The sequence below is a fragment of the Octopus bimaculoides genome, chromosome 16, assembly GCF_046866305.1.
Source record: "Octopus bimaculoides isolate indiv1 chromosome 16, ASM4686630v1, whole genome shotgun sequence".
Lineage (NCBI taxonomy): Eukaryota > Metazoa > Mollusca > Cephalopoda > Octopoda > Octopodidae > Octopus > Octopus bimaculoides.
This window is the reverse complement of record NC_142943.1, coordinates 20,545,003-20,572,087: the sequence shown is the minus strand read 5'-3', so window position 1 is coordinate 20,572,087 and position 27,085 is coordinate 20,545,003. Positions and strand designations below refer to the sequence as shown.

The 27,085-nt window shown below is 36.7% G+C and overlaps 1 protein-coding gene across 5 annotated transcripts; it reads left to right on the top strand.

The window, feature by feature from the left end:
* The first annotated feature begins 7,540 nt into the window (after window positions 1-7,540).
* On the top strand, window positions 7,541-26,424 carry LOC106876886 (U24-ctenitoxin-Pn1a-like). Of its 5 annotated transcripts, none has more exons than XM_089364229.1 (7): window positions 7,541-8,241; window positions 11,301-11,389; window positions 20,345-20,527; window positions 21,914-22,015; window positions 24,400-24,535; window positions 25,100-25,179; window positions 26,153-26,424. In XM_089364229.1, exons 3-7 carry the CDS (start codon window positions 20,362-20,364, stop codon window positions 26,335-26,337), a joined length of 669 nt encoding a protein of 222 aa, XP_089220355.1. In that variant the 5' UTR covers window positions 7,541-8,241; window positions 11,301-11,389; window positions 20,345-20,361; the 3' UTR covers window positions 26,338-26,424. The 5 variants fall into 5 exon arrangements, with proteins under 5 accessions (XP_089220355.1, XP_089220356.1, XP_089220359.1 ...); XM_089364230.1 differs by having other exon boundaries at window positions 7,661-8,072; XM_089364233.1 differs by lacking the exon at window positions 11,301-11,389 and having other exon boundaries at window positions 7,735-8,072.
* The last annotated feature ends 661 nt before the right edge of the window (window positions 26,425-27,085 follow it).

The following is a 27,085-nucleotide window of genomic DNA, read 5'->3' as shown; positions in this document are numbered from 1 at the left end:
CCGACTGATTGGAGAAAAAAAGAAAAGAAAGAAACCTGTTCAGTAAACAATAGTTTAATAGGATTCAAGCTGCCCGACACAGTTGATTATTTGTATAGAGGTCATCAAAATTACGTAGTTTATCCCAGTAGTTGAGCAAACGATAACATCCGTTTGATGTTTATATTTAGACGAGCACTTCTTCAACTCACTACAGAATCCCTCCCCCGTTGTTCAAGGCAATATCTTTCAGCTTGATACTTCCTCGCATTTTACAGCGGTTTTCGAGGAGGAGGATGATGATGATGATGATCATCATTATCATTATTATTATTATTATTATTATTATTATCATTATTATTATTATTATTATTATTATTAATTTTTTTATATTTTTTTTTTTAATATTTATATAGAAAGGATTGAGGTAACTCCTCCTGAAGATATAGAGTCAAAATTTAAAGAAGAGTGCCATTTGCTATCTCGTGAACAATATTTCAACATCTTGCGTGTCTTCCACTGGTTCAAAAAATAAATTTGTCAATCTACTTCATTTTCGTTTATATAGAAAGGATTGAGGTAACTCCTGAAGATATAGAGTCAAAATTTAAAGAAGAGTGCCATTTGCTATCTCGTGAACAATATTTCGACATCTTGCGTGTCTTCCACTGGTTCAAAAAATAAATTTGTCAATCTACTTCATTTTCGTTTATATAGAAAGGATTGAGGTAACTCCTCCTGAAGATATAGAGTCAAAATTTAAAGAAGAGTGTCATTTGCTATCTCGTGAACAATATTTCGACATCTTGCGTGTCTTCCACTGGTTCAAAAAATAAATTTGTCAATCTACTTCATTTTCGTTTATATAGAAAGGATTGAGGTAACTACTCCTGAAGACACGTGGAAGACACGCAAGATGTCGAAATATTGTTCACGAGATAGCAAATGGCACTCTTCTTTAAATTTTGACTCTATATCTTCAGGAGGAGTTACCTCAATCCTTTCTATATAAACGAAAATGAAGTAGATTGACAAATTTATTTTTTGAACCAGTGGAAGACACGCAAGATGTCGAAATATTGTTCACGAGATAGCAAATGGCACTCTTCTTTAAATTTTGACTCTATATCTTCAGGAGGAGTTACCTCAATCCTTTCTATATAAACGAAAATGAAGTAGATTGACAAATTTATTTTTTGAACCAGTGGAAGACACGCAAGATGTCGAAATATTGTTCACGAGATAGCAAATGGCACTCTTCTTTAAATTTTGACTCTATATTATTATTATTATTATTATTATTATTATTATTATTATTATTATTATTATTATTGTTCAGTAGTTTTATTTTTATAACGTGCTTTCACTTCACTACCGAGCGCAGCTCTGTGCGCCTTGGGTATGTGCTGTGGTTTGCTGTGGTGCTCTTATGTTTACTGTATTGAAAGTGTTTTGCGTAGAATGTGTGCAGTACCCAGTACTGGTGTTTTTGTTATGTATTTGTCTGAATATTTTTTTATTATACCTAAGACACCTACTATGATAGGAATTGTTTCTGTTTTTAGATTCCACATTCGAGTTACCTCTATTTCCAGGTCTTTGTATTTTGAAAGATTTTCCATTTCTTTTAGGGAAACGTTGTCATCTGCTGGTATTGATACATCAATTAGAAAGCATTTTTTTTCTTCATGATCTTTGACAACTATATCTGGTCTATTTATCTTAATTTCTCTATCTGTGTGTATTGGCATATCCCAGAGTATGGTTGCTTTCTCGTTTTCTGTGACCTTTTCTGGCGTGTGTTTATACCATCTTTTTTCTGTTGTTATTCCATAGTGTTGGCATAGCTTCCAGTGTATATAGGTCCCAGCTCTGTCGTGTCTGTGAATATATTCCTTCTTAGCCAGGACTGGGCAGCCAGAGATAATATGATTTATTGTTTCTTGTCCATCTCCACATATTCTACAGTTACTTGTTATATTTCTTTTCATTATGTGTTTTTGGTAATTTCTGGTGGGGAGGCTCTGGTCTTGTGCAGCAATTAAAAATCCTTCAGTCTCTGCTTTGAGTCCTGAGCTTCTCAGCCATTGCTGGGATTTTTCTCTGTCTATTTCTTTCGCATTTAGTTTAGCCCAGTATTTACCATGTAGGGGCTTTTCTTGCCATCGTTCTATCATGGTCTGTTGCTGTTCTAGTTTTAGTTTGGATTTCATTTGTTTTATAGCTTTTGTTGTTTCCTCCTCTTCTTCTTCTTCTTCTTCTTCTTCTTCTTCTTCTTCTTCTTCTTCTTCTTCTTCTTCTTCTTCTTCTTCTTCGTATTTGTTAGGTAGCTTGATTTCTTGTTTGTATTTGTCAGCTTCCTTAAATACTGAAAACAGTTTTTTGTTTTGCTCGTGTTTTGTGGCTATTTGTATTAGTTTCCCTTGCTTCTGGAGTAGGTATTTTTGCAGTCCTATGGTGGTTATTTTATAATAGTTTTCTAGCTGTATAAGACCCCTGCCACCTTCTGTGCGTTGTATATATAGCCTTTCTATGTCAGATTTTGTGTGGTGCATCCTATATCCTGTCATTATTTTTCTTGTTTTCCTGTCTATTTTACATAGTTCGTTTAGTGTCCAGTTAAGGATGTTGTAGCTGTAGCTTATAACTGGGACAGCTAAAGTGTTGATACCCATTATCTTGTTTTTAGCATTGAGCTCTGTTTTTAGTATTGATCTAACTCGTCTATAGTACTCTTTCTTTATTTTTTCTTTCATTTGTGTATGTTGTATCCTATCTAGTTCATTGACTCCTAAATACTTATATGGTTGACTTTCGTCTAGTTCTCTTATTTCATTGGCTTTATCTAGTGTTGTATTGCTACTTTTAACTAATTTTCCTCTTTTCAGGGTTGCTTTGGCACATTTTTCTAATCCGAATTTCATATCTATTTCCTTGGTAAAGCCGTGTACTGTCTGTAGTAATGTTTCTAGCTCTCTGTTCTGCCTGGCACTCACACCTTTAACAGAATTGCTAAATAGAACTGGATGCGGTTACAAATGCTACGGAAAAACAGTCAGCCACCTTCTATATATGGATGACCTAAAATCATCATCATCATCATCATCATCATCATCATCATCATCATCACCATCACCACCACCACCACCACCACCACCACCACCACCACCATCATCATCATCATCATCATCATTATTATTATTATTATTATTAGTGCCAGTGAAATACTGGGGTTGATGCAATCGGCTAGTCCCCTCCTCGAAAATTTCAAGGTCTTGTGCCTTCAGTAGAAAGGATTATTATATGTATTTATACCCCTTTCTTATTTTTCTGACCAGGCTCCCGTGGCTTTTATGGGTTTTTCCACGTGTAACCTTTCGAAGCGCCCCCCCCCCCCTATTGGCAGTTTTATTTGTAATATCTTTCTCTGTTTTTCCTCTGTTTACACGAACGTTTTCTTCTTTTCGGACAAAACCCTTTGTAACCTTCGTCCTGTCTTTGTCCTTACATGTTTTTACTTTATATTAGCCCTTGTGGCCAATAAAACCAGAATTAATTATTATTATTATTGTTATTATTATCATCATTACCTTTGCACAGTTTCTAACGCTGGAGATGTACAACGGTGTCAGCTGTTCACTACCAGTGAACTAAGGTAACACCCCTTATTTTTCCAGTACCTTCCGGAGTATTCGAGCGGTTCCAAGCAGTGCTGTTTTCTGCAAGTGCTCCACCCTTATTGCAGCCCCTATTTGTTCTACGTACTTCTCGAGATTTCTGCTCACTGTTCCCAGGGCTCCGACGATTATTGGTACTACTGCAACCGTTTTCATCGACCACAACTGCTTAACTTCCCAAGCTAACCTGTCATATCTCTCGACTTATTATTATTATTATTATTATTATTATTATTATTGTTGTTGTTGTTGTTTTACATCTCAGAACGTTCGGTCTTATTTGTTCTAGTAGATTCTGTGAGAGGGGACAGCAGCCTGCCGTCAGAAGTCTCACGGGGTCTCTTTCTGCACGTTATAAGCTTTGATACTTGATTGTTAATTATTGTAGGAGACATTGAACAGCTAAGTACCAATCTCAAAATCTTTGCTGTTCCCAGTAGAGCAGTTTTTTGAGCATGTTCTACCCTCATGTCAATTCCGATTTCTCTTATATATTTCTCGAAATTCGTTGTTAGTGCCCCTAATGCCCTTGCAGCTACTAGAATGACAGATACACTCCTCACAGTTCACATTCTTGCAATTTCGTCTTTTAGTGGTCTGCATTTTTCAATCTTCTCTAGTTTTTTGTCACTAATGCGTGCAACCCCAGGTATCGCAATATCTATGATCTTGATTTCCTTTTTTCCTTTGTATACCACAACAATACCTGGTCTCCGAGCCTTGATTAGGGAGTCACACTGGATTGTAAAATCCCACAGCATCTTATTTTCTTTGTTCTCGGTGACTCCTTCTGATTCATGTTCGTACCATTTCCGTACTCTGTTCAGGACGTACTTTCTACAGTGGACTAACTTAGTCACGTTATCGTACCTCCTGTTGTAGTGCTCTTCGGCCAGCCTGCTACACTCGCTCACAACATATGAGATTGTTTCGTTTCTACTGTTACACATCCTACAAAGGGGCGATTCGTTACTCTTATCTATTTGTAACTTGGTGTAATTAGTCCTTACAGCTTGTTCCAACGCGCTACATATCAATGTCTCAGTGCATCCTTTCAGATCACTTTTTCTTAGCCATCTCCTAGTGTTGATTTCGTCTTTTCCCTCGATTTCTCTGGGGTATTGCCCATGCAGTGGTTCCATTTTCCAATTAATATTACTATTTCATGTTTGACTTTTGCTATGCATTTGTACAAGTTGGCTCCAAGTCTCACTCAGAGACCTCATCTGAGCTAGGTAGCAATCACCCCCTTTTGCTATCATTCCTAGGGCACCTATGACAACAGGTATTGTTTTAGTCTTCAGGTTCCACATTTTGCTAATTTCTATTTTTGTCTGAAGTCTTTCAATATAATGTCTGGTCTATTTGCATCTATCTTTCTGTCAGCTTGAATGGTGAAGTTCCAGAGGAGTGAGATGTGATCATTTTCAAGCACTGGAGGTGGTCTGTGTTCCTACCAGTTTTCATCATGGAGCAGATCCAGGTTTTTTCAAATTACCGAGTAAATATACTGTGCTGCTCTATCATACCTGTTGAGATACTTTGTAAGCGCAAGAAGACTGCACATGGAGACAACATGATCTATGGTTTCATTTTGTTGTTGACATACACGACATGTTGGGAAGCTGCCATTCTTTAATATGTTGGCCTGGTAGTTTCTTATAGGTAAGCATTGATCTTGGGCTGCTATGATAAACCCTTCTGTTTCTGATTTTAAGCCAGAAGCCATTAGCCATTGATGGGTAAGGGATTTGTCAACATCGGCATTATTAGCTCTCTTTGGGTATTTGCCATTGAGAGGTTTTTCTTGCCATTTATCTGTAAGAATATCTAAGGCAACAGTTTTAGCACGTGTTTTCATACGCTTAGCTTTTTCTGTGCTTGTTTCTAGTATGCCTAATCCTAGAATTTGTTGTATTTGGAATTCACTTAGATATTCCTTTGCCTGTTTTGTTACTGAGTGTGATGCTTTCTTGTTTTCATTTACTGAAAAAAAAAAAAAACGACAAACAATAAATTATGCCCAGCTCAAACGAACAAAGTCACCTACCTCGGCAGTTTTCCGTTTTTCTTTCGTAAGACAGAGCCCACACGACTCATGTCTTCCTTGGTTCACTAGTGAGAAGCCAACTAGCCAATACCGGAAGCGAGCTTCTTTATTTCATCGAATTAGCCATATAGGCTGTACACAGAATTGCCAGAAGGACAGCGGGCTGGACAAAAACATTAATGACATGAAGAATGATAAGGTATGGATGATATAAATGAGAGGGGTATTCGGCGCTCGCCGACAGAAAACCCCTCGAAATTAATGTTCAAGCAGTTCAATAAAAACCATTAAAAATACATGAAAAAAAAACCCCAATCATTTGGGCCCGCAAAAAGGAATGCGAGCTCTTCTTTGTCAAGGGTCTCCATGGCCCTTGACAACACTGAATGCTGTAGTAACTCCGCAGTCACCTGCGGAGGCCACAATGGACTGATTGTGCACTCTGCGAACATAATTTCTCGGTCGCACAGGTCATCCAACAATTTTCTTACGATAAAGGAGGACAAACTCCTCCTCATCACGGGAAGGAGCCTCAAGCAGCTCCGTCAGTGGCACACTTCCCACCGACGGAGCCTCATTCGCGGGTGCCGTCGGCGGCACAGAAGCATCCGCCGATTTCTCCCTCTTCTTCCTTTTCCTCTTTTTCTTTGAGGATACAGGGGGCAACGTCAGCAGACGTGGAGCATCGCTATCCTCCTCTGCCTCCTGTGCATTATTTGCACCTTTCTCTTTCTTTTTATGGAGGCAGCCGCCTCCACAACTTTCGCCGTCTCCCCCTCCAATAGAGGGGCGGCGGGCACGTTTTCCTTATTCTGCTCCAGGACCTTACCACGGCCCTGACACTTGGGTGGTGGGGGGCGTCCCTCAAAGGATCACCGGATACATGCGCCCGGCCATCCTTAGAAAATCTGAAAGAACCAGATCTTTAGCTGATTGGGTCCATATGGTCAAAACAGCTTTTGACCCAACCCTGAAGGCAATATTTTTACATTTAGTAGCTTGGATCCACTGCCACCAAGACCCCGGTGTATAGTATCTTTTATCCACTCAGGCTCTATACCTGGTGGCAGTCCACAGATCCAAGCACGAGTCAATTTCTTCCCGCAATAGGTAGGGAGAAACAAAATGTCCTGTCCTTCAAATAGCAACCAAACCGTTGCGTACTTGACACCCCTGGCCATAAACTTAATGGTGGGCAGATGTTCCACCAACTCTCTCTCGATATCCACTTGAGGAAAGACCGTAATGGTATCTAATGACTTAAAATACGTCCGCAACACCACCGCTCTTTCTTCCATTTGTTTTAACCATTGCTTGGGTGGGCATAATTCCCACTCCAAGAGAGTGATTTTCTTTTTAGGTTCCATGACCAAAAAGATATTTCAAAAATAGTTCACAGAAAAAAACACTAGTTCACAAAATTAAAAGTTAGAAGGAAAAATAAAAACAAAAATAAGAGACAGAGCAGAAGTAGATAGTCCAAAGAAAAGAAAAAAGTTAATGTCACAAAATCTTCGACAGGTATTCCAAACAGGTACTCCAAACAGGAACTCCAAAATTTCGGCAGAACGCCAAACAAAAAAGACGAACACACAAAGGTTTTCGGCTAAAATGCCAACAAAAATCTTCACCGCTGTGGGGCAGCGAACACACCCATCACAAACAGTAAACACACAATTTGTTCGTAACTACGAACACACAAAAGATCCGCCAGAGGCAAGCGCAAGTGCTACAAAGCTGGACACTAACCTGCTGGAAAAAAATTACGAGCAACTAATTACCGCCCAGCTAGACAACAAAAACAACTTACACCGGCGGCGAATTTTTTCAAATTGTTCTTTTTAGTTCAACATTGGGAGCAGCCGAACGACTCACGCCCACTCCACTGTACAGGAAGAAACCAGCACAACGCGCAAGACCGGAAGCGAGTTTCTTACCACACAGCCACGCCTGCACCTATGTATGTATGTATGTGTGTGTGTGTGTGTATATGTATGTTTGCGTGCGTGTGCGTGTGACTTTGTTTTCGTCTTTGTCCTCGCACTGCTTGCCAACAGGTGATGTTTTTTTTATTTTAACGTCTTTCTAACTTTGCGGTTCGACAATTGAAACCAATAGAGAAAGTACTTGACATTTTTTTTTTCTAAATAAATACTGGACTGGTTTGTTCGACTAAACCCTTGAAGGCGGTACTCCACTCCAGCATGACCGCTGTCCCATGAATGGAACAAGTAAAACGCAAGAGTTAAAAGATAAAAGAGAAAAGGTATGAGAAAAAGTTGCAGCACTTGAATGATTCAGACAAATCCAAATTAAAAAAAGAAAAGAGAAACCGACTGATTGGAAAAAAAAGAAAAGAAATAGAGGTAATCAAAATTACGCAGTCTATCCCAGTAGTTGAGCAAACGATAACATCCGTTTGATGTTTATATTTAGACGAGCACTTCCTCAATCCTCACTACAGAATCTCTTCTTCGTTGTTCAAGGCAATATCTTTCAGCTTGATACTTCCTCGCATTTTACAGCGGTTTTCGGGTATGATTATTATCATTATTATTATTATTATTATTATTATTATTATTATTATTATTATTATCATTATTATTATTAAGCTCGCTGGACGAAATGCTTGGTGATATTTCGCTATTTCGTCCGTCGCTACGTTCTAAGTTTAAATTCCGTTGTGGTCGACTTTCATCATTTCGTGTTCAATAAATTAAGAAGCGGTGAAACACTGAGGCTGATATAATCGACTAGTCCCCTACCCCGCGAATCTGAGACCTTGTGCCTCCAGTAGAAAGGATTATTGTTGTTGCTTTGTTGTTGTTGTTGTCGTCGTTGCTGCTACTGTTTTTTTATTGGTGATGCTGTGCCCATAAAGGCCTCCGAAACTCATCGATTTCTTCACTATGAATGTTTATGTGTGTGCGTGTGACTCTGTGTGTGTGTGTGTGTGTGTGTGTGTGTGTGTGTGTTATTTTTCTCTTTGTTTCTCTTCATTTTTTATTCGTTTTATGAATTGTTTGTTCGTAGAATTGGCTACTCACACACACACACACACACACACACACACACATACATATATATACACACACACACATATAGAGAGAGATACATACACATATGTGTGTGTAGATGTATGTACGTATGTGTGTGTAGATATATGTATAAGTGTGTATGTATGTATATATGTCTGTGTAGATATATGTATGTATGTTATCAATCAGTTTCATTTCTGTATTTCTTGTCCATGGAGAAAGAGCCGGACTCTAACATAGATTCAAGGCTCCTTCATTGGAACTTTTATCAACATCATCTAGGTATTTGTGCATATGTGTGTGTGTGTGTGTGTGCAGTATTTGGTGTTAGTGTATGCGCAGATTTGTATGTTTGTTTTATGGATACGTTTTTATGTATATATTTTCATGTCTAGATGCATGCATATGTATTTATGTGCTAAATTTTTGGAAAGTTTTACATATCTTTATAGTTCCATTGATGGCTTGAATCTGCAGTCTTCTAATCAGCCTTTTTCTTTCATATGTATGTATGTATGTATGTATGCATGTATGTATGTATGTATGTATGTATGTATGTATGTGTGTGTGTATGTAAAAATACTCATGTACTATTAGAGTCCTTATAAAAATCGAGGACAATTCAAAATTGCTAAAATTAGGCGAGACATTCCTCTTCAGTCGGTATTCATGTGAATAAAATCGACGCAATTGTCAGCAGAAAGGATTAAGAGAGGAAAAATTGTTTATAAATACTATTTATAGTTTAATAAATTTTATTTATTGATTCAGTTTAAAGAATATTACCGAGAAATTTTGTTACGTAGATTGAGCCAAGCATGAATTTAGTGCAATTCCCCACTCAAATTTATCCAAATGACTTGTTTTACGTCACATGGATTTATCCAAGTTGCTTGAGAGAAAGAGTAAAGCTGTACGTGGTCGTTTGACAAGCGAGAAACATCAACCAAATCCATTCAAACCACTTCGCACAATCTTCGAAAAAGACACGTTAGATAATGTGGATCTAGGTTCGCAACACATAAGAGAAAAATGTGGTGTTTACGGATGGATTGTCTTTGATCATAGGGTTGCTCGATCAAAGCTGAGAAGGGGTTTAACAACAGAAAACATTTCGACTTGTTAAGGTGGTTTGTTGCCTGTCACGCATTCTACTTCCTTGTCAATTAAATTTATGTACACCGAACATGATTCACAATCTATTTATAGATTTAAATTTTGTATGAATATCTGCAAAGAGGAAGTTTTATTATTATACATTGATATAAGGTGGCGTGCTGACAGAATTGGGGGAAATGCTTAGTGACAGTTCAAATTCGGCCGAGGTCGATTTTCGCCTTTCGTCCTTTCGGGGTTGATAAAATAAAAACCAGTTGAGCACTGGGATCAATGTAATCGACTAGCCCCTTTACCAAAATTTCAGCCCTTGTGCCAATGGTAGAGAGGATATATGTATGATATTTTCGTTGAAATAATCACAACGTTTCAACTTTACTCTTTCGCCTTCTTCAAGTGTCTCTCATATACGGTAATCTCCATATTTCAAATGATTCCTTTATTAGGTCTACGTGTGTAAATTATTCCGTTCTCCTTACCCCTACTGAACTGACACAGAGGTTTGACTAACTACTGTGCTTAACACTGTACAAAACCACTCTACTTAACACTCAGTCAACACCAGTAGTGTACCTAGGGTGTCCAAAGACGGTTCGCCTCGTGCGACGCTTTTATGGAGGCGGCACTCTTGGGACTACTATATAAACCTAGAGAGACTTGCTGGATGCGGGGTGGAAGGACGGACAACTCGAGGGCTGTCTCGGGCGACACGCTCTCTAGTTACGCCATTGGCTATGCCATTGTCCAATTTCTTCATTAAATAATGGGAATTAGAAAAGTTAGTCTCAAGTTTTTTTTGTTATTGTCATGAGTTTAATGCTCCCACCCATAATTAAAGGGCCCCAAATAGTGTTAATATCTATACTCGGACAACTGAAGACCTTATCATAGTCCATCAAATTCACTTTTTCTTTCTGTCGCTTCGATCTGTTATCCTGACTTTTGTTCCATGAGAGCTTTCATTTTCTCTCCACAAATACTTAGTCAAGACCAAATTTTCTGTCTAACCATGAATTACGGATTTCGATGTTCCTTTCACCTTACTTTCAGCGGGTGGTTTGTCCCACTTTTATATTCACTGTCATATCTCCTACATGGGATAGACTAAGTATATTTCTTGGCCATCATCTCTTCTGTTGGAGACTTTGTTTGAAAGAGATATCCCTGAAGGGTAAAAGCTGAAAACAGATTTACCTTACATGGTAAACCTGTTTTAGAATACTGTCTTGATATTCAATGACCACGATTTTCTGATTTTCTCCTGACTTGTTTTTAATATAAATTAAGAAGATCGTTGCAGCTTTTTCACCTACATTCACGACCTTTACATCTTTTCTCTTAGAAGCTGATGCTATGATTGCCAGATCCTTGTTATTATGAAGGATCTTCTCTTGTTGGTATGTGTCTGGATTGCAATATGACTTTCATTTGATGTTGTAGGCTGCAGATCATACCTTTGTCCACACTGAAAAGACAGCAGCGTGAATAGTGTCCGAGTATTGTGCAGTAAAAGTAGACGTGCAATATAGGTAAGTCGTTAATCTACTTTTTGCGTTGGTGTCCTAAGTTGAAATATGTCCAGTCCTTTTTTTTTTCAATTAATTTCAACGAATATATTTATAGTTTGAGGAAGCTTCTCAATCCATCAAGCTGAATTTGAATTTACCGAGATCAACTACTATTGCACATGTTCATCATGCCACGCAGTGTAGAGTGTCTTGTTTAATGCGTGATGGCATGAATAAAAATCAGATTTTGATGTGTGTCCGTCTTTTATGCGACCGATTTCTGCTGTAATCCTGGTATTACACGAATTTATGAGGGATATCTAAAAGCGGTAATTCGTTTTAACTAATTTCTAATGTGATTCTAATGGAGAGATAAAGTGTTTAGAATGTTATGAAATATTTGTAGTTCGTTTTTCGTCATTTAGCTTTTCCTCGAGGAGAGAGAGAGGGGGAAGTTACGAACTCATGAGGAACAAAGTAATGATAAAATATATTTAACCATGACTGAATGAGTCATCGCATAGGCTGGGTTTCGATAATCCCTTCAATCAGTTTTTAAAAAAAAACAAACATAAGGAGTCTTTAATTAGAAAACATTAAACTTGAAACCCACCAAAATAACAAAATAGAATAAAATCTTTAAAATGTCATGTTTAAAGCTCCAAATTTCTACCACTTATAATGAATAAAAGCATTGTTAAGTGTAGTGTTTCAGCTAATGGGAGCAAAGATTCAAATGTGTTTACTCTGGTTCAAGTTGAAGAAGCTAGTGACATCACATGTAGAGTAATAACTAACTGGAGAATATCACTGAAATAGACAATAGAATGAGAACAATCCAACCCTTGGAATTGGAAAAAGGTTTCACTTCGAAATTCTGACAGCGCTCTCGAATAAAACGAGCACATGAAGAAGGCCGGAGAGGACAACAGCTAAAACATTGAGAGTACAACAACCAAGAACCAAGATGACGACATAGACCAAATATACATGTGTATAATATATAGATAGAAAGAATGGAGCAGGGTAATGGTGAATAAATTCGAATAGTAGACAATGAATTGAGAGGCAATCTAGTGGGTGCAGAGTGCTACAAAGAGTGGTCGTAAAAGATAACAATAACCGGATGTGTATAAATGCTTTCCATCCTATAAATGCTTTCATCTTTTCATTATCCTTCTTTTCGGCCTGTACATATCGTGGTACAAACAACTGTAGGTGTGTGCATGTTGCAATTTCAGGAAAATCTGCAAAATATTTCATGAGAGGAAATAGAAAACATAGTTTTCCATGATTACATTGTTAAATGAGGTTAATGGTTATGGAAAGTTTGCTATATTTAGAGGACTTGCAGCACTCCCCTTACACACTCAGAATACACAACACTAATAGTCAAAGTCGATACTAACAATTACCCTCTTTATTCGGATTTCGCCCAATTTATCCGTCATCCAGTTTAATGCGAGCAAGTTCAACGATGAGCACATATGTACACATTGTGTGGTGTGTGCGTGTGTGTGTGTGTGTGTGTGTGTGTGTGTGTGTGTGTGTGTGTATTGTTGCTATTATGCAAAAGTGCCGTAAGTTCAAAACCGTTGTACTACACTTTGACAATTTTTGGTATTTTGGCATCTGAAGCAGCTGGAGATACGATAGTTTGACCAAAAGAACCAGTTATTGCAAGCAAAAATAGATATTGAAAGAAAACGCATTTGACCAAATTTGGACATACGACAGTTTAACATAATAACCACGATATATCATTCAACTACGGTTGTAGTTGAATAATATTCTTAAGGCTGTAATTTACTTACACGCTGCATCTTTCAAAAAGCTTGTCGCTAATTGAAGATTGTTAACATTTTTGAAGAGGACTGGTTCCTAACTACATTTTGGCATAAGACAATTGAGATTTGGTCCAGTAGAAAAAGTTTACATCAAAATTTGTTGCAACGTTATAGGAAAGTAAGCAATGCCACCTATCAAGTTTAGATCTAAACATTAAGGGTATGCCTGTCTGAAGCGTTCAGCCACTTGCACATTAATTTCACGAGCAGGCTGTTCAGTTCGTCGGATCAACTAGAACTCTCGTCGTCGTAACCGACAGAATGTCATATAAGTTTGGGAAATTTGGGTAATTTTAGCCAATCAACAGATAGCGTGACATTGGCAGCTTGTTACCATGACAACCGCATGCTGTGTTGTGGTTCACTTCACTATTGTCTGTGCCGCACGTTGTTCTATGTTGATTTGTCTCACTTGATTCTTCACACCACGAGATTCTTTTCACCCACGTGTATTGTTTTAATTTTTCTGTGTTAGTATATTACATATTTTTATGTGCTTCTGTGTTAGTATCTTTACACATTGTTCATTTCATACTTTTTTCATATATATTCAGGGACTCATTGATTCAGAAAGCTGGATTTATGATTTCACTAGGTTAATTCTATTCATAAAAATTTTAATCAAGAGTTAAACCGTTAGCTTCACATTTCAACAGCTTAACTGAAATTTAGCCCATGTAACAGGAACTGAGAGGGATATCGTGGAACAGAGAAACTGTGGGCGATACAGATAATGTGACATTATTTTTGAATTATGCATGCAAAAACTTATAAGATACAGGTATTCTTTTCTTTGGAACAAATCCTTTGTTAACTAGTGTTATTCTTATCGTAGGTTACACATCCAAGCATGAAAATGTTACTCAACTTTGGAGTTTTGGAGACAGACGCCCTCTTCAGACACACACGCACACATGAATGCATAAATATACATATAAACTTATATATGAATACATACATCAACATGTACTTATATATTAATGATGTACACAAATACATGACAGGTATATATAATACTGAAATACGCATAAAGTAAACACATTCAGACAGAAACCTACAACGAACAGGTCATGTCACAGACGCTAAGCTATAAATTTCACAGGGAACAACCTTAAACCTTAAAGTTGACACCGCTCCCCTATCACCCTCTAGCTGCTAACAGGATCGTAAGACAGACTCAGTTTCGAGCTATTTGGCTCACCATCAGTTGCGAGTTCCTGCACACTAGAGCGATAGCCAGGATCCGCTACCGCTAACAATATATTGTAAACAAAGTCGTCACATCAAAGTAGCTGTTGATGTGACGATATCAAAGTGGCTGTTGATGGGGCGACATCAAAGTTGTTATTGATGTGGCCACATACGAATAAAGAAAAAGAGAGGGGTCGAGAAAATGTTTGGTATTATTGAAGCTGGTTGGAGGAATGTCTTATATATACATATATATACATATGCATAGAATGTATGTATGTATAGATATATTAAATATACCTATATATATATATAATACATTTACATACATATATACTATATACTTTATCTTTTATCTTTTACTTATTTCAGTCATTAGACTTATGACCTTGAAGAATTTTAGACGAACAAATCAACCTCAGTAATTTTTCTCTTTTAAGTCGTGGACTTATTCTATCAGTCTCTATGTTACGGGGGACGTACGCACACCAACACCGGTTGTCGAACAGTAGTGATGGACACACACGCGCGCGCGCGCGCATATACGGCGTGCTTTGAGTTTCCGTCTATCAAATCCACCCATAAGGCTTTGGTCGGTCCGAAGCTATAGCAGAAGACATTCGCCCAAGGTGTCATGCAGTGAGTGGGACTGAACCCGGAACCAGGGCTGGTTGAAATATTTTCAATGAGTTATACTAATGCTGTTACGGAAAGCATGAACATTGTACCCACGCATTACATTTCCCTAAGTTGTTCTTCGTCTCAGTTATGAAGCAGCCAGTGTTTTGAATAACGATAGTGAGAAACTCAGGGCTTAGTCCGAAATGTGAATGAAATCTCAAACAGAAAGCGCGCACGTACAAACAGTCACGCACACGCACGTACGCACGCACACACACACACACACACACAGACATACTTTCTCTCTCTCTCTCTCTCTCTCTCTCTTCTGTTCCTCCATTTCCCAATTCATCGCTCAACTAACTCATAAGATACAGTTTAGCCTGTTCCTTCGGGTTTAATAATATCGATCTAGCAGTCCTACTTAAAAAGTATTATTTCTCTAGACATTTGCCAGAATTGTAAATATCTGACAGGTTCGTTACAAGATGAGACATATTTAGTAAGCTCCCACACAGACTGACAGAAAACTATTCAGTTTATCAATTAAAGTGTATTTTTCATCGAAATCTCTTTCTCCAATCACATTTAGTATAGATTCCCAAGAGTTTTGCATCCTTTATACTTTTTACCCTGTGACTGTCCACTTGCTTCGCTGTTTTATTAATTTCTTTCCTCACCACCAAATATTCTTATTTCGCTTCAGTATAAATATAATGGACCCGACGACTTGAGAATCGTGTTATCTCATGGCATCAACATTGTTCATGAATATTGAATCTAAAATATATTTTGTTGTTATCTTGTCCATAGAAATATCGTTAGTTAAACACTGTCAGGTGATTTTCAGCTGTCACAAGCATTAGAACTATGTTTCCGGTCTGCGATTTTTTTTCTTCCCCTCTCTCCAGTCTCAGAGACATTGAAAGACGTCATGAGAACTGTCTTTCCTCTTCTGGCGAAACCATGTAAAAGGATATATGCGTATTCATTGTAATTTCACAGTAGATGAAGGCAAGATGACAGAATTGTTGGCGTGCTAAACAAAAAACTTTGCAGCATTTCTTCCGGCTTTACATTGAGTAGTTCAAATTCCATCGAGGTCAACGTTGTTTTTCATTTTCTCGGGGTTGATAAAACTAGTCGAGCATTGGTGTCGCTTTAATTAACGAGCCCCACTTTCGTACCAAATTTCAGGCTTTATGTCTATAGAAAAAGAGAGAAAAAAAATCCATACCAGAGGGTGCAGACTCCATCAAACTAACTTACTGCCCCACAACGTGTGCAGTAACTTATATCATCTAACAAATCCAGGCAGCATTGAAAAAATGTTAAAGGTGACATAGAAACAAGGCGACTTTTACAAACTTGTTACCAGTTCAAATATACTTGAAGCGTGTTCGAATCCCTATGAAAGCCACTCACTGTATTTTTGTCAGGGAGAAAATTTCTCTCTGTAGACAAATAGTTGTCTACAGCGTCCCTTGACCTGACTGAAATGCATGCATTTCGGAGTGATAATTTCCTCTTCAGCAGCAGAGACTGGATAGACAAACGCCACGAACTAATACACGAGACTGGTTCCTCTTATGATATTCCCGTCATCATAGTAAATAAATTACGGAGTGGCAGCGCTAAGTAGGGACGTGTATAAATACAAACTTTCGGAGCGAATCACACCAAAATGCATACATCCCACAATCTTGTTAGGGATCGCCGTGGGTTGTCTACAGCGAGGAATTTTCTCCATGACAAAATGTAATGAATAGCTTTCGAATATGCCTTCTCAAACATATTTGAACGGGTTACCCGTTTGTATTTATACACATCACTGCTTAGCACTGTTATCTCGTTAGGTGACTTTATTTTGACTTGTTTTAAAGCCAATAATGTCGTTCAGCTTATATTGATTGAATAAACTCTGACATGGAATGTTAAGCTGAACCTGGCAGAGTTTGAAAATAGAACTGTGAGGAATAAATCTAAACAGTGTCATGTATTTGGCAAACTACTGTATAGGTCACCTCTCTCCCCCTTTCTTATCTTACTCTATCAACACTTTTCAACAATAACTCTAAGTATTATTTCTGTAGAAGGAAGACTTTTGACATATTTTAATCAGTTCCGTTTATTTTTGAATTTACTGAAAAACTATTATTAATTCGACAGGAAACTTCCATTTGAAGAATTTAATAACAGATCTCTACCAATTTATTCATTTCACAGTAATCATACTTCCTCTAATAAAAAGAATATTAAAAATCATCAAATTGTTTACGAGACTAATTTGAGAATATATCACTATACAGTCTAATTAGTATTAATTCCTATAGTGTATATTGTAATTAATTTGCGGAATCAAATAAAATTATTTGAATGTTCACTTGAATATTTGTTTTCTTCCAACAACTGTGAAGAGCCCGTCTATATCTTTTAACAATGAAGATAACAATAGAATAAAGATTGATGAAAACAAAGTATAAATTTATCTCTTCTCTGGAACACATAGACACGCGCGTACATATACACGCGAGTGCGAGCACACACAAATACATGTGCGCGAACGCACGCACGAAAGTGTGCATATGAAGAGAGATACAACTTTTAATAATGGAGATCACAATACGGTAAAGATAGATAATAATGTCTCTTTTCCGGAATGCGTAATGTGTAAGTGTGTGTGTAAATACATACATAATACAAAGAATATGTATGCATGTACACCCACATATATGTACATACTTACATCTACATGTGTATATAGATGCATATCGGGGTACAGGACGTTAGAAAAATGAACTACAGACAACGGAACGAACACATAGGAAAACAGATAACCACTTGGAATTAATCCTTCGTCAGCTGCTTCTAATCTAACTAGACGTTTCGAAGATACATACATACATATACGAATATCTATCTATCTATCTATCTATCTATCTATCTATCTATCTATCTATTTTTATATATACAAATATAAATACGTATACAAACGTCGATATATGTATAATACGCTACGTGTCTTTGCATATATAAAATAGTTTGTAACACTAACATGTGAAGCTGTTGAATTTGTTCCACTTTATAAGATTTACTTTCTAAACCATTCGACTCGAGCTGGAGTCGTTCTGTTTATTTCTTATATTTGTCTCTTAATGCTTAATAAACCAGTTTGAAGTTTTCTAAATTATCCAACAGCGTTGACTGAGTTCTTTCTCCTCACTCCTTAAACCAGTGAAACTCTTGAATGCTGAAGCCAGTCAGATAGCAGAATGTGGCGTTAGCTTAGGTCAATTTCTCGTTGGGCTTACGGTATGACTTGTAAGAGCTTGTGTATAAATCTAGTGCTTAAATAGTCTTAAACAGTGAACTTCCTTATCTTCTTCCTTTCTTTCTCCTTTCTTCCTTCCCCTCTTCCCTTTTCTCCCTTCTATTTCCTGGTTCTCTCTTTTACTCTTACTCTTTTACTTGTTTCAGTCATTTGACTGTGGCCATGCTGGAGCACCGCCTTTAGTCGAGCAAATCGACCCCAGGACTTATTCTTTGGAAGCCTAGTACTTATTCTATCGGTCGTTTTTGCCGAACCGCCAGGTTACGGGGACGTAAACACACCAGCATCGGTTGTCAAGCGATGCTGGGAGGACAAACACAGACACACAAACATACACACACACACACACACACACACACATATATGTATATATATATATATATATATATATATATATATATATATATATATATACGACGGACTTCTTTCAGTTTCCGTCTGCCAAATCCACTCACAAGGCTTTAGTCGGCCCGAGGCTACAGTAGAAGACACTTGCCCAAGGTGCCACGCAGTGGGACTGAACTCAGAACCATGTGGTTGGTAAGCAAGCTACTTACCACACAGCCACATACGTTTATATATGCATGCTTATATGTTATGTGTGTGTGTGTGCATGAATGTTTATTTCTTCAAGTCTACACATGACACTGTTTGTGTGATGTTTGTATCATCCATAAACAATAAAGGTTGCAGCTCAGTGGTTCCGACTTTGGACATATAAAGGCCAGAGAAGAAAATACATTGAAGAACAAGTTTAGGGTCGGCAACCGAAAGGGCATTCAGCCTTATAATACTGCCTAAATAGGTTTCTTCTAACTCATACCAGCATGAAAAAGCAGAAAAGTAAAAACCACGACGATAGTACTATTGTTGCTGCTACTAATGACGATAAGGATTAAGATGGCGACGACGACGACGACGATTACGACAATGATGACGATGGTGGTGGTGGTGGTGGTAAAGATGAAGCTGATGATGAGGCAATGACGATGCTGACGATGCTGACGACGACGACGATGATGGTGGGAGTAGTTGTGGTGGTGGTGAAAACGACGGTGATGACGACGATAAGGATGATGGTAAATCTGTTACTCATATCATAAAGGGGATGTTGTTGTTTAGCCCTAGGACATCCCTGTGCCCGCTGACCTATGTGATAAAGGAGATGTTGACGACGAGGACCTGTGAACAGAAATGTACTATATATAGAACGTCTGCTCTATTATTATAAAAATACGACCTTCTGTTTCCAAGTAGACGGTAAGCTGTAATTTTGAGGAGAATTATACTGCTATTTACATATTTATTTATGGGAATTCTTAAACTGGTTGCTGTTACTGTTTGGATCAAGGGCGTGTCAGTGATAACCATCCCTTCTCCTTTGTTTTCCAGATCTAATATCCTTCATGCTGCGGTTGGTGGGTGACATAGAAAAGCTGACGTTCGTAGCTTAAAGCATATTTACCTTGCATACGTTGTCACATGTTCTCTTCATTATGTTTTTACTCACCATATAAAGATACTAAAGCGATAAAGATAAGATGGCGAGCTGGCAGAAACGTTAGCACGCCGGGCAAAATGCTTAGCGGTATTTCGTCTGTCTTCACGTTCTCAGTTCAAATTCCGCCGAGGTCGACTTTTGCCTTTCATCCTTTCGGGGTCGATAAATTAAGTACCAGTTGTGTGCTGGGGTCGATCTAATCGATTGCCCCCCCCCCCTTATGTTATGGAAATAAGAAGAGGGAGTGATTGGATGCTTTGTAGTGTAAGAAGTAATGTGAGTGTCTAAACAGAGATTGATACGCAGTTTGAATGTCGTTTTTAAGCATTTATGGGTGGGTGTGTGTGCTTTCTGTTACTAGCTTGTGATCATAACTTACAGTTATTATCTAATCATCACCTTTTAATTATTTGTTGAATATATACTTGCCAAAATTTTACAATTCATTTCAATAGCAAAGCACATATTTTTTTTAATCATTTCAGATTTATTTTTGTCAACCATGAAGTACATCTTCTTCATTGCCTTGAGTGTTGTAGCAGCCAGTGCTTACGTCTGCCCACCAAACGTCTGCAGTATTGTAACCTGTGGAACTGTAGAAAACTGTGCAGATGGTGAAATAGGAAAAGGATATTGTGGATGTTGTGATATTTGCATAAAATATTTGAGTAAGTTGGTTCTTATCCAAGATAATTTGTTGGAATTGAAAGATGAAAGTATGGTAGAGCTTACAATAACATTCAGTAAAAAGCACCAGTAAACTTAATAAAATGGTTGGCATTTGGAAAGACATCTATGCTTAAGGAAACATTGGAGCTTGGCATAGTCCCCGAACACATTAACTCCTGTTGTACCATCCAATCCATTCCAGCAGGGGAATTGGATGTTAAATGATGATGTTAATAGTGATTAACAATCCATGCTGGTTATCAACCAGTTTCCTAAGGCAGGTACTGTTATGTCAAAGTGGCATTTCACAGCATAATGTAGCTTTAACTCTTTAGTATTTAAACCAGTCAGGTTTGGCCCAAATATTCTACATTTTTTTATGTTCAAATCAACCAGATCCAACATCTCATACAAACCCTACAATGTCATTCTAAAAATAGACAATGTTGTTATTGAAACCTAAAAGCTACAAATTAATAAATAATTAATTAAAAACAATGTGAATAAATAAATATTACATTTGACAGTCATCTGAACACTAAAGTGTTAACATGGTATAAAATTAATTAAGACTCAGTATACAGAAACATAAATCAAAATTATAAAGTATAGAAATAATATATAAAAGAAGGTAATTCAGTATTAATCATTTGGTGTTACAAAGATAGAAATTTGCAAAAAAATACAAGCCATGATGTGAATGACATTTTTGAATTTCATAAATGTTGGGCTCATCAGGGACGTTTTCAAGAAACCCATTAACAATCTTTCTTTAGGACTCCAGGCATACCACTTACAACAGGGGTGCTTTATGTTTTCAAATGCCATATTCTGCTAATCTCAATTTCAAGGTTTTTGCACACCACAAATTTCCCATATTCTTTAGGAGATACATTTTTTAATGTTTTATTTTAAAAATCTTTAATGCTGATATCAGGCCAATTGATGGTTATGGTACGGTCTTCACAGATCATAAAATTCCACAAAATTGTTGCATCTTTTGCTTCACTTACTGATAATGGATGGTACTCATACCAGTATTTATACGTTTTTCAAAGGATACGCTTCAGTGGCGTTCACATTTGTCTCAGAAGAGGTGGCAAAAAGATGCACCGCTAAGGTAATAAAGGGAGAAAATGTTTTCACTGTCCAGTGAATACATTTGCCAACTCAGTCAAGCTTAGTTTTATATTCATTTGGAATAGGGGTGTAGCACTCTGAAACAATACAGTCCGTTGTCTTGAATAATTTGTCAGAGATTCTACATTTGGGTCTTTTCCATTTGTGAGGATGTTTATTGGCTTGTTTCTTGGGCAGCAAGCATGAATCCATGATTATTATTATTATTATTATTATTATTATTATTATTATTATTATTATTTCAGAGGAAGGCGATCTCTGCATTCTTGAAGGATTGCTTGAAATGCCAGCCATCACTAAATGTGGTCATAATCTTGTCTGCAACGAACATACCAGGACTTGCACCAGTAAGTGATGTTTCTTTCAATTTGAAACTGTGGAAGTTTAATATTTAATGCAGTGTATTGGTAAAGAAAACTGCAAGGTGATGAACTGAAGACTTAGTCTCTTTAATTCCAGAGTCCATAACCATTTAATGTGAACCTTGCTTTACAACTGTTCAGAGTCAATAAAATAATTACCAGGCAAATAATGAAAGCCACTTGATCGCTTCTAACCTTCCCATACAAATATATATGGCTTTGTACCAATGGCAAAAATTAATATTCGCTTTGCTGATGCTATGTATGGAACTGAATTCCATTTGAGATACTCAGAGAAGCATTATATTCATACACAAGATCAGTTATTGGCACTATCAAACATCCTATACTTTATACAACAGTACTGAAAATAGCCAGACTTGAAACTAGCTGATATGATGATAAACCTATCTACTTACCAACGTTTGTATTCTTTAACAGAGTTGCTTAATAAAATATTGTTGTGTTAACAATGTTTTATTTCAATATTGTACTCTCCTACACAATGTATCGATAGATTTTTAGTAAACACTATTTGTATATAGAGATATAAACATCTTGGCTTTCTATACAATATACAAGTATAAGATATTTACATCTGTCTATATGTAGTGTTGGCTAAAGTCTACAGATAAATTCTTAACCCACAATAGTCTAGTAGATATATCATATGGAGGTACAGTTCCCTGCTGTAAGCAACAGAAATTATTTTGTAATTGTGTTTCTTTCAATGCTGAGATGAAATTCTTTCATGAGGAGATCCCTTGGAGAAAGAAAGAGTTAACCATTATACAGCATTCAGAACTACTGAATAACGATGTCTGTAATAGCGAAAATTTCTCATGGATGCCTTCCTTATGAAGAATATACACTTACGGGTTAGCTAACACACCTAGTATTAAATAGTGAAGTTAAAGCTAACTTAATTAATATGGTGAGCATAATAATTTTAATAAATATGTACTATATAACTATATTAAGATGAGGTAAGCATTGTTGAACAATACCTAAATAAAAACATATGAAAGCAAGGGAGAGAACTCCCAGTTAGGAAAACTGATTGAAAGGAGTTGATGTACCTGAGACATTATTGATACTTAATGTGTTAACTCATGTTGTTATAAGTGTTTCTTAACTTTGATCGAAGGCCTCCTCTTTGTACTATGTATATTATGGAATCATTACAATCCCAATATCCTGCTATATCATTGGGATACCAGTGCTGTAGTTATGGTCCCAATATCATGGTGTAGTCATGATCCCAAATCCCATGCTATCATTAAGACTTCAGTTGTGTGGATAGTTGTGATCTCATTATTATTACATACTTGTGATCCCACGGTTGACTGTCATTGTTGTAATCCTAATATCCTGTCCTATAATTGAAATCTCAATATTATACAATTAAAGTCATCTCACCTTTGTGGGATGACGTGATCCCAATATTGTGGTGTCCTTGCAATCCCTTATTATGAAATGATGGGGTCCTAATGTAAAGGTATCATTGTAATTACTATATTGTGGTATGTTGTGATCCCAATATCATAGCATTGCTATAATCCCAATACTGTGATATTGTGATACAAATATCTTATGGTACAGTATGATCCAATTATTGTGGTTTAGTGTTTTCACAATATTGTATCATTATGATTTAAATGTTTTATAGAAAACCCAGTCAGGTGAACTGTACTTATTCTTGGAACACTACCTGATCCTTATATACTTTTAGTTGAGTCCACTCTGATACAATCATTTGCTCCAGGTCCCCAGTTTCAGGCAGTCAATGACTTACACCTTAGTCTTCCCTTACCCCTCCTCCAATGCCGCACTAGTCATGGTGACCATGCGATGAGGTAATCAGTTAAAGCTCTTCTTTCTCCTCTGATTAAACCATGAGAAACAAACAGAAATAAACAAAATTTAATGGTGGAACTGATTTGAAGAATACTGAATTTGTAAAGATTGGGTTGCTGGTAATTAAAATATAATCTGAAAATGATGGAACTAATTAGCATGAAGCTAAATTATCCAGTAAATAAACTGGTTGTTGTTGTTGTTGCTTAAAACACAAGTTAGTCTTAGTCTATGACACCTATGATTAATGAGGCTTTTTATGTAATTTAAACATAGTGTGTCTAAAACTACATTGACCCATGTGTCTGTTCATTGAGAAGGGAGCACTGTGTGATTTGAATGATATTTGACTAAAGGCCCTCGTTTTTGACATGACTGGTCAATAACTTTGCAAACTGTCGAGACACAGCGGTTCTTCTGTCTTTGTGAGGAAAGACCTAATTTACTTATTTTCTATCTACCAGCCTGGCATAGTTGTTTCCATTCTAATTTACCGTTTCTCTTCATTTTAGAACCATTGGCCGCTTCCCCTGCAAAAACTTGTACACAACTGAAATCGGAGACTGAGGGCAAAAATTTACTTGGAGCATTTATTCCTCAATGTGAACCTGATGGAACTTTCTCTGCTGTCCAGTGTCATGGATCAGTGTAAGATATTGTTACCATAGTGATTTCATTTCATTACAAATAAGCTACTGGCTTGAAAATAAATGAATGCAGATAATCATAGAAATCACCACACAATAGACGGTTTATTAATTTTATATCTAGTTTCATGAAAAGTCTTCTAAGCTGTTGGCAACATATTCATTGCTGCTAGAATAAATATATATATTCACTTAGACTAAATCTATTAATTCATTTTGCTGGGGCATAAGCACTTTTTCCAGATTCTATGATGTGAAACCAACATTTTGGAAAAGTCTTTCTTTAAAATAACGAAGAAGAGAATCTAGATAAGGCAAAAGAAATTATCTGTTTCAAATGAGTTTCTGGGAGCATTTTTCTCAAATCAAAGTATGAAGACCTGTTCTGTACTGATTTCTTAGAATCAGCGAACATATATTCACTGTGCCATTTGAAATTGAAGAAACTTATATGATTCATATTTCGTTTTATATTTAGTGTGATGTGATTATATATATAAAAAAAAACAACTGATTTTAAGGCAGCTGAAAAATGTCTTTTATTAATGTCATTTTTATTTCATAGGTGTTACTGTGCACACACAGATGGTACTCATATCCCCAAATTCGAATCAGCTATTCATGAAAGCCAAAGAACGAATTGCAGTAAGTTATAATTCTCTACAAGTTAAATGAATTCATCTAGCATTGCCTACAAGGCAATCGTTTTAAAGAGATGATTCCAGTGTTAAAAACATGGCAGCTGCCTTTATTCATTAAAAATATAACAGTTACACGTAATTATATAGAGAAATTATGAGATAGTTGCACAAAAGTATATTGTACTTGGATCTGACAGCTCAGCTTTTTTGGTATTTCAGAAAATATTTTTATATTTTGAAGACTAGGATTAACAGAGGGAAGAGATTCTGAAAGATACTTTGTATCCCTTGATAAAGTCATCTGAAATATTCTGGCTGTGTCACATTTTTGAAATCCTAATATTTTCCATAATGACTAACATAAAGTTATTTTAGTTCCTTAAGCATATAAAATCTTGCAATAGAAACTCATTTGCTGTTATTCTTTAACAAAGACACTCTCTCAATGACCATCCTGTCTCTTTGTATCCTGAGGATTACTGTGTGTTTTTAAGATGGCAGGATGTGATTTAAGAAAGATTTAGTTGTTATTTCTAGCAGTTGGAGTGACAGCATAGAAACTCTCTTGTTGGCTCAAGCCTTGGCTGTTTTAACATGATGGTGTACCTCGTTTATCTAGTGGCTGTAAGTGGAGTTGAGTATCTTGTCTAAGGAGAGCAACCACTCAGAGAGTGTAGTGGGTGCTTTTACGTGTCACCCGCACGAAGGCCAGTCAGGCGGTACTGGCAACGGCCACGCTCAAAATGGTGTATTTTATGTGCCACTCGCACAAGAGCCAGTCCAGAAAAATCTGCAAAGTACTGAGTGCACAATAATTGAACCATGATATGACGAAGGATTACTGTATTTTCTTAAAGTTCACTTCTTTAAATATGTTAACATTAACATAACTTTTGTATTTACCACAAAAAATTGAGATGATAGATAAATATTGATTCATTAACTTTCTCTAAAACTTTCTTTATGGTTTCTTTCAGACTGTGCCCGCCATAAGTTTGCATATGAAAAATCTGGCATGATTGGCAAACTGTTCCTTTGTGAATCCAACGGTAATTACAACAAAATCCAATGTAACGGAAGTGCATGCTATTGTGTTGATGAGGTTGGCAAACGAGTAGGTGATTCAGTTCATGTTAGCCAGAGTGAATATATGACCTGCTAGAAAGAGACTCTGGTAAAGATCTCTACTTGAGAGAAATTCAACACAAAGCTTTATATTGATGTGGAAATAAACAAAATTTGAAAGATATTTTGTAGTGTATTGTTTGTTTTCTAATAACTCATTTCCTCTATTTCTCAGTTCAGCTAATATTTCATAACTATTCTTGTAGCTTAGTCTAAGATAGCTATTAGCTTCATAACATTACTTCAGATTTTACAGATTAACTGCTGGGCTTTGGGGAACTTCTGCAATGATTGTTTAGCTCAGAACCTTCCTCACTGATAAGAGATTTGATGTTCAAAAGTTTGTCTGATAAATGAACTGGGAGTTTGAAACAGTGCAAACTAGAAGTAGGCCAACTATAAAACAATCAAATTCTCAAAATTTACTGTGAGAAGGTAAACATGGAAATCTTTAAGAAAAGTAAACTTTCTGCTTCAGGGCTATCATCTGTTTGCTTAATTATAATAGATTATTAATTAAAGTAAAAACTGTAGAGAGGTAGAAGTATTATAGAACTAAACTATATGTTTTTCTTACTTGCTTCAGGATCTACTTTCACAACACCAAGTTAATAAAATATGCATCAGTTATGTACAGGACAAAAGATCTTGCCTCTCCATTAATCATTAGTCAATATATAATATCTTTAAGGTATAATATCTTTAAGGTATAATATCTTTAAGGTATATAATATCTTTAAGGTATATAATATCTTAAGCTGGCAGAAACGTTAGCACGCCGGGTG

What these genes read in the sequence shown, in the direction of transcription:
- LOC106876886 (XM_089364229.1), top strand. Translation starts at nt 20,362, where the DNA reads ATGAAGTACATCTTCTTCATTGCCTTGAGTGTTGTAGCAGCCAGTGCT. An exon ending in TATTTGCATAAAATATTTGA is followed by an intron (nt 20,528 to 21,913) that starts GTAAGTTGGTTC and finishes TTATTATTTCAG; the next exon opens with AGGAAGGCGATCTCTGCATT. An exon ending in AAGCCAAAGAACGAATTGCA is followed by an intron (nt 25,180 to 26,152) that starts GTAAGTTATAAT and finishes GGTTTCTTTCAG; the next exon opens with ACTGTGCCCGCCATAAGTTT.